Source organism: Thalassophryne amazonica, chromosome 21 (genome assembly GCF_902500255.1).
Source record: "Thalassophryne amazonica chromosome 21, fThaAma1.1, whole genome shotgun sequence".
Taxonomy (NCBI): Eukaryota; Metazoa; Chordata; class Actinopteri; order Batrachoidiformes; family Batrachoididae; genus Thalassophryne; species Thalassophryne amazonica.
In genome coordinates this window covers 26,324,289-26,341,434 of record NC_047123.1, presented here as the reverse complement: position 1 = coordinate 26,341,434, position 17,146 = coordinate 26,324,289, and the positions used below count along the sequence as shown (strand labels likewise).

The 17,146-nt window shown below is 40.3% G+C and overlaps 1 protein-coding gene across 3 annotated transcripts in view; it reads right to left on the bottom strand.

Moving 5' to 3' along the window:
- nbas (NBAS subunit of NRZ tethering complex) overlaps positions 1 to 17,146 on the bottom strand; it is a 309,279-nt gene that overhangs the window by 197,489 nt on the left and 94,644 nt on the right. For 2 of the 3 annotated variants that reach the window (XM_034161660.1, XM_034161661.1), the window contains exons 24-26: positions 11,727 to 11,912; positions 7,308 to 7,480; positions 4,791 to 4,928 (exon numbers count right to left, since the gene is read on the bottom strand). In XM_034161660.1, coding sequence (XP_034017551.1) covers positions 4,791 to 4,928; positions 7,308 to 7,480; positions 11,727 to 11,912 — 497 coding nt within the window. Of the gene's footprint in view, positions 1 to 4,790; positions 4,929 to 7,306; positions 7,481 to 11,726; positions 11,913 to 17,146 lie in introns of all 3 variants that reach the window. The other variant, XM_034161663.1, reaches the window with a different exon arrangement.

Sequence of the window (17,146 nt, the reverse complement as noted above, 5' to 3'; positions counted from 1 at the left end):
CACACACACACACACACACACACACACACATATATATGGGAACGAAAGAGGATTTAAGTGGCTTTGAATGTAGCATGGCTGTTGGTGCCAGATGGGCTGGACTAAGTATTTCAGAAACTGCTGATCTACTGGGATTTTCACAAACAACCATCTGTAGGGTTTACAGAGAATGGTCCAAAAAAGAGAAGATATCCAGTAAACAGTAGTTGTGTGTAAAAAAATACTTTGTTGACGTCAGAGGTCAGACGAGAATGGGCAGACTGGTTGAACGGGCGAATGCATGATGCCATCATCTCAACATGGACCAACATCTTTGAGGAACGTTTCCAACACCTTGTTGAATCTATACCATGAAAAATTAAGGCAGTTCTGAAGGTAAAAAGGGGTCCAACCCAATACTAATAAAGTGGCTGGTGAGTGTATACCAAATGTACTGAAAACTAAAACACTTGAGTCATTTCATAAGTTCCTCAAGGGGGTAAAGGGGTTTTCAATGCAACAGTCACTTCTTGAAAGTATTATGCCACCTTCTGTCAAAGATCAGATGACATTTAACGTATGTGTATAAATGTTTTGGGGTTTTGGGGGGGTAATCTGGATGCTGATGTAACGACCAACCACTCATACACACTTTTCCACTAAAAATAAATCCCCATGACAATGTACCTTGAGGCAAAGGATGCTGGGTCAGGTTTGGCCACTCCGCACTAGACTACTGACCCTGGTGAATCAACCTGCTATGTGTGCGAGTGAATATGTACACACAAGTATTTTGGCTTATTTGTCTTGTCTTGAACAAACACAAACTTGACCTCTCGTCCCATTTTTTCCTACATCAATCCCGTCCTCTGCTCTGACTGCTGTTGATTCCAGGTTTCCCTCTTTTTTAACCCCCTTTCCCCTCATTTCAGTCCTAATCCCCGGCACTTTTCTGCATTCCCGTCTCTCCAAGGATGGATGCGCAGTGCAGCCTTCTGAGCAGATTTAGACCTAATTAAGCCGTCTCACAAAAATTGGGTTGAAACTACTAAGTCATGTTTTCTCTCCAAGTGCAAAAAAATCTGTAATATGTTAAAGCAGCGGGAGCAATTTCCAAGCTTAGCAAGCCGGAGAAATTACTCCTGGGGAAAATCTGAAGCTGATGGAGTTGCGTAGAGTAGAGCTTTGCAACACTGCTAATCTAGACGCCAGAAAAAAAGGAAGCTTGCCTGACAAACTGAAATGTTAGCACGAAACGCCGGATAATGACATTTGCACAATTACGCACAATTAAGAGAGTGTATTTACTTTTTAAGTGTTTGAAATAGCAAAAGAGGCGGCCATGTTCTTCAAACTGATCAGAACACTGGCCCTGTTTTAATGTGTTTGCCTGTCTGTTGCTCAAAAAAAAAAAAAAAAAGAATAATAATAGTAATAATAGGGCACATTTAAACTGAAATTGTTACAGAATTAAAGTCAGAAAACTACAAATGAGGACAACACATCCATGACTCACAACCTTCAGGGGTATAGTGGATTGCCTCACTTCAACTGGCAAACTCTTCCACAAGGTTGTTTCATGATATGAAAAAGCTCTACCACCCACAGCCATCTTCATAAACTTAGGAACACATGTTAAACCAGCTCCCTGTGAACATAGAGCACGTGACGGCACGTAAGGCTTCAGCAACTCGGTAAAATACAGGTGAGCCCCATTAATTCGCAAGAGTTGGTGTCCACAAAATTGGGCCGCGACTTATCTGAAACTGCACGTTAATGAAGCTGACAAAAGAAATATGCTGTATATTATACGGTAGTCTCAATTTTCGGGGTCCACAAATCAACCGCGAGTAAAGCCGGATCGCAACTTACACATGTGCAAGTTAACAGGGCTCACCTGTACAAGGCTGAACAGCCACTCGGTGTCTCATCAGTCAACAACAGAACCTTGAAATCTGTGATACGATCAAATTTTCTAATTCCAGCCAACACACAAGCAATTGCATTCTTAATCGTTTGAGGACCTGTGGAACACCTGAAAACAAAACAATGGAATAATCAAATGTGAACGACACAAAAGCATGGATCAGAATTTCAGTGTCAGTCATGGACAGAATTGGTCTGTTGTAAGTAGAAAACTCCTGGATATGTGCATCAAAAGAAAGAGTCTGGTCCAGGATCACACAAAGATTCTTAACTGTAATGCTGCACTGCATTGCACTTGTGTCCAGAGACAGTGTAAGATCACCATATAGGTGTCTCAGCTGAGCAAGTCCAACAAATATCAGCTCTGTCATATCAGAGTTGACAAACAAGAAGTCAGTTGACATCCAGTGCCATAGTGCAACCATGCAGGCCTCCAACGTAATGATACTGAAAGCATCATCTGTAAGACCTGGTAGATATAACTGCAAGTCATCAGCATAGCATTTATTAATTCATTGTCTGCTACTTATATGATCATTTACTGACACACTAATGAAGAAAAACGCCAAAAATCACATTCGCACAGAAACACTAGGATGCTGAATCCTTTTGCAAGGCACTGTAGCTTCAAAACTCTGATGCAGTGTCACAGCTGATGTTAAATCTTCCATAAAATGAAAACCTCCACCATAACAACATAGAAAACATTCACCTCAAACGCACAATCTTCCCCCTGTAAGACGACTCCGCTGCCGTCGAACGACAACTAGCATTCTGGAAATTCACTAATTAGAATGCACATGTAGAGGAAAATTAATTTAAAAGAGGAATTTTAATTCGCTGGAGATACTCCGATACGCCACAGTCTTCGTTTTTAATCAACTATTGCCTCCTCTTCTGCTCACATTTCTCCAAAACAGACACCCTGCATCTCCTTCAAACACACCACAAATCCACAGTCTCACGAGAGGATTAAAGAACAGGCCCTCTCGCCGTATGAAATCAAATGTGGCGGAGAAGAGGTTGGGAGGGAGAAGAGCAGAAACAGGAATAGTGGGAGGCAGAAAATGCTGTATAGACTGCACCGAGCCAAACTGATAGCTCCTTGGAGTCTTGAGTTAAGCATGAAAGAGGGAGCGAGGCGGCGAGAAAGGAAACACGGGCAGTAGTTAGGTTTATTGATAGGTCCTAGGAGAGGTGAAAAGGTGGAAGAGAAGGAAAGGAGGGAAAGGTGTGAGTGATATATCCTCAAAGCCATCTCGACATCACTGGTAAAATAACATCACCACAGATAAGACATTTCGGACCACCGCCCACTAGAAAACCCACATGCCTTAGTGGCCACTAGACTTGGAAATGAAATAAAACTGCTCCCAATTTGCATTATGCATGTGACGATATGGTTATTTCCCATCCTGCAGTCATCATCTCAACTGTCTTCTTAGTTTTCAGACATGCAGAGCATTGATGCCTGGAGCATTCGATGATTTTTGACATTGCTGTAAAATTCCGACGTGCGTGTGCCCCCGTGTGTTCCCATGTGCTTTTGTGTTGTGATGCAATTTTGATATCTGTTTTTGCTTTTTCCACTGGCTAATTTCTTGAAGTTATGCCACAATTAACTGTATAAAACAAGGATGAACCAAGATCTACTTTTAAGGTTGAAAGTGTATCGAGATCTACCAAGCCACATAGAAAGCCATAGCATAGCCACAATATATTGTGTTCCAATATAACACAATTTTCTGGCACAAAGATAAAATTTAACAATAATAATACATTATTGAAGTAAATATGCATAGTGCAAAGAATAAGCACAAGTAGGCGTAGGATTGGCCCATAACAACACAACAAACAACCCCTTTCATTCCCTCCCTTTCAACAAACATTCCCTTTCCCATTCGTATGGCTAGCATACTGGCATAGTATAGTTCTATGCTTTTTACTCTTGTAATTCATTTTATTAGGAAACAGAGCGTGCAGCGGCCTCAACTTTACCTAAATTCTGGGTCTTTTAGTGAAGCTTAGGGCGAGTGGCCGGCGATCACCTTAGTATTTCCTGTTTTTCTTGTTGTTTAATGCTGACAAATTATACTGTATTTCTTGTCTTTCTGATGCCTGATTGTTTTTTTCTCTCTAAGGTGCAGCTCCATCCAGAGATGGGTGTGGTGGTTGTGCCAGAGACCCTCCTGTCCTGTGCACCAACAGCATTTCCTGAATATTTGTGAATTGTTCTGCAATTTGTGTCTGTAGCATGGCCCAAGCAGAGGGTCACCCCTTTGAGTCTGGTCTGCTTGAGGTTTCCTCCTCAGAGGGAGTTTTTCCTTACCACTGCTGCTCCGGGGGTTAGCAAGGTTAGACCTTATTTGTGTGAAGCGCCTTGAGGCAACTCTGTTGTGATTTGGCGCTATATAAATGAAAAAAAATTGAAAAAAACCCAAATAATACAATGCCTAATTCAAGTTGGAAAAGTTGTTCCCTACCTTAGTTGGAGTTCTGGCACTGAGAAGAGGCAGCTACTCATAGTCCAGACATAAAATCTTTTGCAAGTGCAGCTATCTTGTGCCATCCCAAATCAAAAAAAAAAAAAAAAGCAACTAAAATCTGTTCTTTATTTTGGCAGTTGACCTGCTAGAGTGTGCACGATTTAATGTGATCTAGTGGCGAGGTTGCAGATTGCATTATGTCATCATCGGTCATGATTTTGTTTTCCTTTTTTGGCAGCGGAGATTCATGACTCCTTGTGATCCCTAGTCTGCACTGGCAACCAGTAAAAAAGGGGATTGGGAGGTTATCATCAACCTGTGTGTGTGTGTGTGTGTGTGTGTGTGTGTGTGTGTGTGTGTGTGTGTGTGTGTGTGTGTGTGTGTGTGTGTGTGGCTGACCCGTAGCCCCTCTGCGGGAGACATTCCAGGATGTCATAACAGATGCTGAGCTGGTCATCCCTCTCACAGCTGTAGATACACTCCAGAGCGACGGCCATCAGCTGGTCTGGATCCTGTATGATCTTCTGGCACTGGCAGAGGACACATGAGAGGACACAATGGTTGGTTTGTGTGTATGTGTGTGTCAATGCATGTGTTACACATAGTGTAATGGCCAAGAGACGTGTCCTTGGCAACCTCCTTATGGGGTCATAAATATAAAGGGCTCTGACACTGGTTCTGACAGGTCACAAACAGCCACAACCTGTGCGTGTGCTTTCGTTTTACAGCCCCTCTATTTATGGTTAGACAAGCGTGACGACCCTTACACTTCTGGATGCACGCATTTCTGATCAAATGACATAAAAATGAAGGGGTGGCCACCTTCTCCAAAGTGAAGGAGAATATCTCTTTTGCCCCCTAGTGGCTGGTTACTGTGAGTCATTACAAAATTTAAAAAATAACATACATTAGATTTTTGTCCAAAGATGTCACCCTTTATTGTACATAGTTGTAATTATGTACACATTCTGTATATATGTGTCTGTGTTGCTATCAATTTTATTTTTTGAAAATACTATTATCATATTGACCTGAATATAAGACAGGGGAGGGGTGTTCCTGGTCCGTAGCCTAAACTTTTATATTTCATATACATACAGAATAGTAAGGGATGAGAAAAACTCTTGGAAAGCGTATATCTCTTTTGAGTGACATCTGACCCACAACCACCCATAACAACTGATAAGAAGTGAAAGTCAAGCAGTGAGGTACAATTTACACTCATGGTGCCAAATGTTGCTTCTCTGTATTTTAACACCACAGTCATTTATCTACACAAGTATACCAAGATCACCACACAAACCACCATAAAATATTTACAAACAATATTTTAAGTCACTATTATTTGTCATAGTTCTCCCAGGAGCCTGTTTTCCTCTTCCCACATCAGATTGAACTAGTAGCCCCCCCACCCGCAATTTTATTTCCAAGCAATTTTCGCAGCAGCAGAATCGCACCACGTCATGTGCCATTTACTTCTGCCTTTCAGAAAAACCTCCACTCCAGCCATTGATGTAGAGATGTTTATTTTACTACTCTTTATGCAATTTTGTGTGTCTCTCTCTCTATCTATCTCTTTATCAATGTGATCTTATTAGTTACATTAAAAAAGGCATGTTCTTTTTCAAAAAGAAGCGTTGGTTATCAGAACGTATTTTCAAAAATTAGTCTTGAAAAAACGGGAGTCATCCTGTAATCAGGGTCATCTCACATTCGGGTCAATACATTACAACATCATTCATAATACATAATCATCACATATGGACTGACCAAAGACAATCATGATTGACAGCTACGATACTTACTGGCACATTTGCAGCTTTATTTTTTAGTGGGTCGTCCAGTGTTAGAGGATTGACTGTTGAGCTGTATTTCAGGACTCATAGGAGTCTTCTTCACAGTTATTTTTTTTTTTTTTTTTTTTTTTTTTTTTTGGGGGGGGGGGGCAGATTGACAATCTCTATATTACTGCATTTTTTAAAAGTTTTACTTTATTTTTAATAAACTGACAAATGCATGGTACTGTGAACATTTAAAATCATATGTGTAAAATTTAAAAAAGAAAGCAACAGAAAAGCTTCAAATCTGTAATACTTATAAATAAATACAAATAATTCAATTCTATGTCCACTTTCACCTGTTTAGAGTCATTCAGGTAGGAAAAAAACCTGTCAACTGTCTTTGTGTTGCCATGTACCAGGTGATATGCCGACAAGAAGATCACTGTTTTCTCTTTTACTTTTTATTTTACAATGTTTTCACTTGTTAATTTAATTAGATAACAAAATATATCACGTGATGCAAAAATATCAAATGTGAAAATATCACATTTCATTTTTGTTGGAATAAGAACTTGATTTGTGGTAAGAACAACGAAAACAATAACAAAAAACCCTATATTTCTTAACATCAAAATTCAAGGGTGCATACGTAGAGTAACCTTTTCAAAATACTGTACAACTGAGCCCTCAAATGAAAAACATGACATTTAAACAGCTACAAAATAGCAGCAGAAGAAGAAATATGTACATATACTAGGAAATGTGAGAAGCGACACTCACAGTGTCAAATCTCTGTGTAAATAATAATTCTGTATTCTGACTAACACAGTGTGCCATTGTAGTAAAGGAATTATTTGTTCAGTGGGGAAGCCACGGCAAAAAAAAAAAGAAAAAAAAAAAGATAAAAGAAATATGAAACATGCTGAAAAAACAAAGGAAAGAATGGGAGTTAAAAAGCTGAAGGCAGCCTGACAGAATGTCATTTATTTTATTAACAAGTTAATAACATTTCAAGACTCTGACCACTGAGAGCACCATTATTTGTGCTTTATTTTACACTGTGCACAGTGCAACAGAATGACAGCGCAGCTTCGGGGTGCACTATGCCCCCCCACCTTCTGGTTTGATACCTACGTCCGGTTTGGAGTGCTGGAAGATGATCAGGGGCAGGGTGAGGTCTCGCTGGGCCAGGCTGACCAGGTATTCTCTCAGCAGAGACTTGGCGGCGCCCTCTTCCTGTCGCTCACAGCGATGCAAGAACGGCACCATCCACTGGAACGTGTCCTTTACATATCGCTCTGCGCTAGACTGGTGATGAGAACACATTTAAAGACGTTTGTTTTAAAAAAAAAATAAAAGCTGTGTTTGCTGCAGAATACAATACTTTATTTTTTCTTCCATGTTGTGATAATGAGCTTGATATCTCATTGTGTCGGTGCAACAATCTAGTTTCCTGGTCAACTTATGTTTGAAAAGTGAGTATTCCTAAGCTTTGGAAAAACCTAGGCATGTACATTGTATAATGCAGTGAATAAGCAAGTACATGATGGAGTCCATCCCCTCCAGGTTGTTAATGCAATAACTTTAAAACAATAACAGCTACCACTTTTTAACTCATCAAATAAAAATGTTATATAATAAGGGCAAGCTGATTAAACTCTGGTGACATCTGATGCAACAGATCAATTGAAAAAGCACCTTTGTTCTGCATATTATCCTATACATGTGCCTGATGTTGACTAAACCAGAGAAGTAAACTCTTATTTTCTGATTGGTTCACAGATATTTTTTTTTTAAACTCACATAACCCAGTCACACAAGCGTGCAGAATGTTTCTTTGAATGTAGCCAAAACAGACACTTCTTCATTCCCACCCCATCTACAACCCCTGGCAAAAATTATGGAATCACTGGCCTCGGAGGATGTTCATTCAGTTGTTTAATTTTGTAGAAAAAAAGCAGATCACAGACATGACACAAACTAAAGTCATTTCAAATGGCAACTTTCTGGCTTTAATAAACACTATAAGAAATCAAGAAAAAAAGATTGTGGCAGTCAGTAATTGTTACTTTTTTAGACCAAGCAGAGGAAAAAAATATGGAATCACTCAATTCTGAGGAAAAAATTATGGAATCACCCTGTAAATTTTCATCCCCCAAATTAACACCTGCATCAAATCAGATCTGCTCATTGACATTGACCCTATGTGTCTTTTTGCAAGGAATGTTTTTGCAGTTTTTGCTCTATGGCAAGATGCATTATCATCTTGAAAAATGATTTCATCATCCCCAAACATCCTTTCAATTGTCCAAAATATCAACATAAACTTGTGCATTTATTGATGATGTAATGACAGCCATCTCCCCAGTGCCTTTACCTGACATGCAGCCCCATATCATCAATGACTGTGGAAATTTACATGTTCTCTTCAGGCAGTCATCTTTATAAATCTCATTGGAAAGGCACCAAACAAAAGTTCCAGCATCATCACCTTGCCCAATGCAGATTCGAGATTCATCACTGAATATGACTTTCATCCAGTCATCCACAGTCCACAATTGCTTTTCCTTAGCCCATTGTAACCTTGTTTTTTTCTGTTTAGCTTTTCTGTATGTAAATCCCATTTCCTTTAGGCGGTTTCTTACAGTTCGGTCACAGACGTTGACTCCAGTCTCCTCCCATTCGTTCCTCATTTGTTTTGTTGTACATTTTTCGATTTTTGAGACATATTGCTTTAAGTTTTCTGTCTTGACGCTTTGATGTCTTCCTTGGTCTACCAGTATGTTTGCCTTTAACAACCTTCCCATGTTGTTTGTATTTGGTCCAGAGTTTAGACACAGCTGACTGTGAACAACCAACATCTTTTGCAACATTGCGTGATGATTTACTCTCTTTTAAGAGTTTGATAATCCTCTCCTTTGTTTCAATTGACATCTCTCGTGTTAGAGCCATGATTCATGTCAGTCCACTTGGTGCAACAGCTCTCCAAGGTGTGATCACTCCTTTTTAGATGCAGACTAACGAGCAGATCTGATTTGATGCAGGTGTTAATTTGGGGGATGAAAGTTTACAGGGTGATTCCATAATTTTTTCCTCAGAATTGAGTGATTCCATATTTTTTTCCTCTGCTTGGTCTAAAAAAGTAACCGTTACTGACTGCCACAATCTTTTTTTTTTGATTTCTTATAGTGTTTCTTAAAGCCAGAAAGTTGCCATTTGAAATGACTTTAGTTTTGTGTCATGTCTGTGATCTGCTTTTTTTCTACAAAATTAAACAACTGAATGAACATCCTCTGAGGCCGGTGATTCCATAATTTTTGCCAGGGGTTGTATCTCATTATCATTAAAGCTACATGTAGCTTGAAATTAGCTTGTCAGCTTCTTTCATTTCCAAAGCCTGTGTGTTAAACGTTTGAAGGCAAAAACATACAGGTAATGTAAAAGAGTGAGACAAGTTCAGCTCAGTGGGCGTGTCTTGCAGATATGGACTTCCATGACATATGTCACAGACACCTATATGAGTCATGTCAAGCCTAAATTTTGTTTCTAACAGGGGGATGTTGCAACATGCACGGGCAGAATTACGGAACTTCAGGGTTTTAATCATCATACCCCAATCATAATTACCGAAAAAAAAAAATACTGCAAAATATGACCCCTTTAAGCTGTCAAACCAAAACGCAAAGACTTTTTTCCTTCCTTTTTATAGAAAATAACTTCTGAAAAAGTGTGAGTGTTCCTATATTTGACAATTATATATTTGTGCCCCCGGAAGAGCACAGGTTCCCTTTGAGTGGAGCCAGCAGTCGTGTTACTGAATGAGCCTTAAACTTTTTGACGGTGATGTATTACGGGCTGTTTGGAGTGTAGAAAGGCTCAATCCATCTGCCTGGAATAGGTCAGTCGCAGACGTTTCAGAAATTTAACCTCTGAGAGTTATGTTGAGGGTCATGTTTTGTGCTTTGATGCCACAGAGGAAATAAATTGGAAATGAGCTGAAACCATCTGTAATGGTTGAGAAATACAATAACCCAAAGGTGCTGAGCAAAGGCCTTTTGCAAGTTGTGCAAAAATACATCAGATGTGCACATTACATGAAAAATCTGTTTGTTTTTTCATATCACACTATGAGTAAAATGGATCTATCTGTTGGTTCTGCTACTCCTCCTAGGTCCTATCAAACGTGATATGTGGATGAGATTCCAGACTTGCCCTTAAAGAGTATAGTTCAGCAAAGGTCAGGGTCATTGGAATCAAGGGTCAAATTTTATATTTTCCTTCTAATGTGCAACAAACATCTGGAACCAAACTGGGCACACATATGGAGGTAGGTATACAAATTGCACGGACAAGGTCAAATTAGCCAAGGGTCATTCATTGAGGTCAAGGTCATTGGGGTCAAAGGTCAAATTGTACATTTCTCACTCTGATTTGCTCCAAAGTTGGCACACTTAAGGTGCTGGGGTTCACAACTGTCCGGCAAGGTCAAATATAAGATAAGGTCAGTCAGTCTGTTGGTTGTCCTTCTCTTCCCAGGTCCTTTTGCTGATTTCTAATATGCCCAGGCTGTCAATGAAGGTTGACCCCAACACTTGACCTTGAAGAATTTATTTTGGCAAAGGTCGAAGTTTAATTCGCAACCCAACTTGGACAAAATGTGGCACACACCTAAGTGAGTTCCAGAAGTGACACATTTGGCAAGGTCAGCCAAAGGTCAGTCATTTGTGTGAAGGTCAAGGTCACTGGGGTCAAATGTCAGATTCCCATAGCTTTTGTTGTCTTTGTTCCCACAGGTACGACTACCTACTGTAGAAGAAATTACATTTAAACAATAGCTACAGTATGAGGGTGAGTTTGATTTATGCAGATGCACGTTGAGTTTGCACCCACCCTGTGAGGGCTCTGACTCAGGATAGCCAGATGAAAGAGTACACCCCCCCCCCTCCACCTCCCACCCAAAAAATAAAAATAAATAAAAATCCCCGTAACATTTTACTTTAAAGTATCTTATAGACAAAAACAAGACGGAGGCAAAGCGGGGTGCCCAGAGGGAGTCACAGTCAAACAGCATGTGTTTGTCCAGTTAACATTTGTTGGCTGGCTGCCTGCACGGCTGATCCTACTGCCAGTGGTCGCACAGACTAAACACACCAATTAGCTACGATCTACGAGACCCATTATGTCCTCCAGAGGGAACGGCGGCCGCAGCACCTGGCATGCACATGCGTTAAAGGTGCACTAGTTGCTGTTTAAACTGAGCTGTCAAATGTCAAGGATTTCTAGAAAGTCTTATTGTGAAGGCTCCCATTCGGAAAAAAACAAAAACAAAACATATTTTCAGTTCTGTTTTTTTTTTTACTCTTCAAAAAAGTGCACTGTCATTTTAATAGAATAAAAAAGGAGTCATGGTCAGTGCACATTATGTGCTCTTACAGTGATATTCAAGGTTTATAAACTGTACAAAGGATATGGAAAGTGTTGCACAGTCAGAATGTGGGATACAATGACTACGACCTTCACAAAGTGATCCTGCGCGGGCGGGAGCGCCGCTTACGTTTTTCATGAGCAGGCGGAGCTTGTCGATGTGGCTGAGTTGACGCAAATCTCGAAGCGTCAGGCTCAGTTCGCTTGACGTCTCGTACACAAGCGTTTCCATTGTGACCAGGTCGTCACAGAGGAGCTCCAGACCCGGGATTTCCCGCTCTTTCCCCAGACGCACCAGCGACAGAGCGCAGTCAACCTGCGGGACAGACCAGGAGGGACACACACACACACACACACACACACACACACACACAAAGACATGAAGTGAAGAAAAGCTCAAATGACCTCACAGCAGGGACACCGAAGAGTCTCTGCGGAGAGGCAATGGAACGGAACGTGGCACACTTTTAGCTTCTGTTACGCTGCATTTTCAAGAAAAAGACTATTTGCGTGATTTTCAATACCAAGTGTGACATGATTGTTAAAAACAGGGTGTGACATAACTAAATTTGCACTGTAGCTGTATGTTTAGCGGTTCTGCAGCTGACCCGTAGCAGTCTGCACAGAACACCCTCCTTCAAGCAACGTTTGCTTGTTTGTTTCTTCCTCTACTACTCCCAGGTTTTTTTTTTGTTTTGTTTTTTGGCAGATAACTGCAGGTGCAATTCCTGAGTTTTGCAGTAATTCTGCTGACAAACCAACACACAGAGGGTTCCCACGGCGAAGATCACGAGGCAAACCTCAAATTGAAATCTGTAAACAAACAAAAGCAGTCGATCATTACTGATACTGACATCCAATTTTTACTCTTTGGATTATAAAATAGGGATGATGTGGACTTCCTCCTAGTCTGATCGATGCAACTCCATCCACAAGAGCAACCAGTCGATATCAGGCCACCTATGCGCTGGCAATGCGCCCGGCTAATCAATACTCAGCCACCTGTGGTTGGTGGCACCATCGATAGCAGATGGCGTGATGGCCTGTGGTGATGATGGCTTCCTCTCCACCCTTCAGACACGTGGAGCAGTTCCTCAACAACAGTCAATACAGAAACAACTGCACAAAACAGACTACCAGGTGTGCACGGAACGCCGTCGTCTTCGGTTTTCCTCAACACAAGTGTCGCCGATCAAATAACGGCAAGTCGTCTTAGCCGTCAAATACTTACAGTCACGTCTGTAAGTATTTGGGTAGTGACATATTTTGTTGTAATTTTGTGTCTGCACGCCAACACAATGGAGATCTGCTGAATTAAATAATCAAGATTCAACAAGGTTCAACAAAATTATTGAGTGCGCTATTTGGGAATTATAGCTTTTTTTTTTTTAATAAGAGCCCATAGGTAATATTAAAAGCCAAGTGGCCTCTATATGTGTGTATGTGTGTAACTTCGATCATTGACAAACTGGGGAGAGCTGACGTTTTCCATTTGACATATTTATGTATTTTGATTTAAGGATAAATGCCACAAAAATAGAAAGTTGATAGGACTAATATTTTTGGAGAAATAAGGGATATTAGGCAACAATAGTGAACAATGGACGTTGATATCACCATTAATCAGTCCCTGGTAACCACACAAGCTCTGAACAAAGGAAAGATCTCAGCCTTGGCCGTTGTAAAATATGACATCATCTAAATGTGCCAAATAATAAATACAATTATTCACAAAACTTTCTCATTTTAATTTCCTGCACTTTCAGTTAAAATCATCATAGAAACTTTAAAATTTATTACTATCCTTGAAAATGTCAGCTTCATATATCTTATAAACACTACCCAATCTAGAACCTGTGGATCCCCACGAGCAACGTGCTAGTACGAATTATTTCTGCATACAAATGATCATTATTCCAGGCAAACAAGGGGATGGATACTTGAATGTTTCCATGTCACTGAATATGTCTCAGACTTTATTGGCATCACTCATTGGGAAATGGAAACATGATCGTATTTTGTAAATATGCCTGGAGTCGGCAGTTTTCAAAAACTGAGTGAGTGTGCAAGAAGGAGGCTCGTGAGGGAAGCCACCAAGACACCCATGTCAGCTCGAAAGGAATTCAAAGGATTCCATGGGTGTGATTATAGAAATTCTGAATACTACAGCTTTTTTCTATTATATCACCAGTCAAAGTATCATGGTGATGTGACAGAGTGAAGGATTTTCAGATAAGAAAACAAGTACATTTGAGTCTCCTGTGTGCCTTCTGGCAGACTGGAGCGCAAGTTTCACATCTTTTCAAGAAAATTCTTCTCAGTGGGTCTCCTCCATGAAACTGTATATAATTGGTGAGGCAACAGACCAAAGTTGCACTCCTTTAGAGTTGTCATGAGTGTCTTGGTGGCTTCCCTCATGAGTTTCCTCCTTGTACGGTGCCACCTCCAGACAAATTTACCATGCAGTCCCATATTGTTTCTTAATGATTTATGACATAAATTAGGTCCAAGACATATTCAGCTAATTGGAAATGTTCACCTATCCATCATGTCAGGCATTTCTTGACCATTTTGTTGTATCTCTATTGTGCTGGTGTACAGATGAAAAAAAATAATAAAGAATGTGTCACTGTCCATATACTTATGGGCCTGGCTGCACAGAATAAAATCACAAACATGGTGAGTGAAAAATCACCTTTATTCAGAGGCTGAGCAATTCCTCACAATCATATGAAGTCTACCGATTTAACTGTGAGTAAAGATGCGTCCCCCCGCCCTCCCCACACCATCATCGTGCCCATTCTCCTTTCCTGCTCTCCAGACATAGATTCCCCAGTTAACTACAGACAATGCACAATGTTAAAATTCTCAACATTTTAATTACAACCTGATCTGCATTCGCTCTCTGCTAGCAGTTCTCCGAGCACAACTTTCCGTCTCTACTGTCGCCCTCTCACCACTGCTGCAGATTTCTGTCTTCATGCTCATTTCCCATTTCAATTTCGATCATTCTTGTCTTTCCTATCCCTGTCATCTCAATCTCGTTTTTCTCCAAACATCATATTCGCATTTTCTATTTTACACTAATGAAAGTCTTCCTACCTCACATCGGCATGAATGTTATTGCAAAACCGTGTAAATCCATGCCTCCAGAATTATACAGCAGAGAATTTTTACCTGGTGCTGTACATCGCACATTTTCCAGTGACCTCAATATGCCATCATGCTATTACCGTCAATGAATGTAGGAATATAGTATCGGCAGGCGTATTGGCATGTCATCTGTTAATTTGCTGTTGAAGTGCATGTTAGTTGTTTGGATTGATTGGATCGGATTTGCTCTGTGTGGTCTCCAGGGGATTATCACAAGAAAGAAGAGATGGGGTAATCATGGGAGAGCATTGCCATGGATGCCAAGGATGATGACAGCATTGGGCCAGTGTGGACATGTGAACACATTAAAGAGGGTCAATGAATCATTGGCATTGAAATAACTGGGAATGTGAAGTTTAGATGAACGTGTGCTATATCATGTCTCAACGTGACTGCCCTGCATGGAGATGTGTGCGAACCCTAGATCTTGCTTGCCTGTTTACACTGGACTGAGACCTATATAAGACCTACAAGATCATGACAGTTTGTCAACTCCCATAAGTCTTGGCTGGTCTCTGTTGTGATCTTTTATTTGTGTTTACACCAAGCCTGCATTGCGACTGAATTGTGCGAGTGAAAAATGTGTTAATATCCGTGATCATTGATGCAACCCCATGCAGAGTCAATTGAGAGTCTATTACGACCAATAGGATCAAGTTGAGAGTGAGTTAAGATGTGAGATTATCAAGACCGATTACGAGACCCATGTATCTGTTAACTGGTCGCACAACTTGTGCGAGTGTTTAAACAGTCCAATATACTCACACACCTGTTGGAGACTGATTGGCAGTGATGGCGTCTAAGAGGGATCATTGTTCTGACCATGGAGACCCCATTGTGAGTGTGACGGCAAGCAGAGGCCAATTTTCAAACGCAACGGTGTAAACGGGGTGTTAGCTACAACATTTTTATCACTGCATAATGTTTTTGTTTTAATTTGTTAGTGTGACACCCCATAGAGACTGGTCTGCTTGAGGTTTCTTCCTCTAATCAGAAAGCACCTGAGGGACTTTTCACACTCTCAGCCGATGTTCTTGCTCATGGGGTGGCTAAGGTTTAAATCTTATGTATCGTGCCTTGGGCTGACTCATGTTGTAATGTGGCACTGTATAACTGAATTAAAACTGAATTGAATGCGGGAGCACAAGTTTTAAGAGCTGTTTGCACTCTGAAGGATGATTCAAACAGCAAAATTACAAATGAATAGGTTTTCTGCTCTACATTTTGCCTTGCACATCTAACGAACACGGACACGATCCTACCCGGAAAATGCCAGCGGTGAAACTAGACAATAAGTAGATTATTAACCAGTTACAATAATTTGCACCTGTTGGATCGAGTTATTCATTAAGCGACAACACAGGAGGGATCCAGCTGGATATTTTATGTTTTTAAGTTGATTACACAAAGACGTGAAATTAGTCGGTGAGCAAATGACAAAACAGTTTTTAACGGTTTCAGACTAAACAATTAATCAATCTGCAAAATTATTAACAGGTAAGGCAGCACTGAAAATAATTCTAGCCCTAACAGGTGCCAAATTAAACTGGTCTTTTACGTCATGTGACTTCATACTGGGCCTGACACCAGTTGAGATCATACTGATTTTTCAATGAGAAGATGACTTTACAAACTATAAAAAGCTCCAAAGGTTTGTTTGTCATATTTCCGCATCAAGTTTATTGTTCATAAGTGTCTACATGAAAAGCACAACAGGCTTTCTGACTAATTTAGCGCAGATTAGTCAAGACTACTCAGATGTTTGAAGTAGTCTGAATTTTATTTAACATACACAATAAACAAAAAAAAGTACTTAACTGTGACTGGTGGCTTTATTTCGGGGTTGCACAGGTTATGCCTGCGAAAAGTACTTGGACCGTTCTCCATTTGAGCTTCTATTCTGGCCCTTTGATTTTCTCCATCTTCTCCTCAGACACACTTTCATTTTGTGCATTTTTATTGCCAATAGTGTTTCACTCAGCTGCTTTTAATATCACTTATTTCTACCATTCCGCTCCATATCACCAGTGAATTTCCTTCCCACAGACACGTTTTTTATGAGATTGCTATGCACTCATTTCCTTTGATTTATTTATTTATTTATTTTTATTTTTGTCTGTATTTCACTCTAGTGTGAATCACAAATGGCTGACAACTTACATTTTTATGTGAGAGAAGACAATGCTTTTGGGTGTGTGCGTATAGAAGAAATGAGGGGAAAAAAGGAGAAAAATGAAGAGGAAAACAATTTATATGAGCGATGTTTACTGAACACCATTGTACCCAAGAGAGTGTTAGAACTGATAGACATGCTGAGAACTGACAGAAAGCCTCTAAATGACTCCAACACAAGCAAAGCAAGAGGCCAAGCAATGCCATGAGAGCATCACGGTCAAG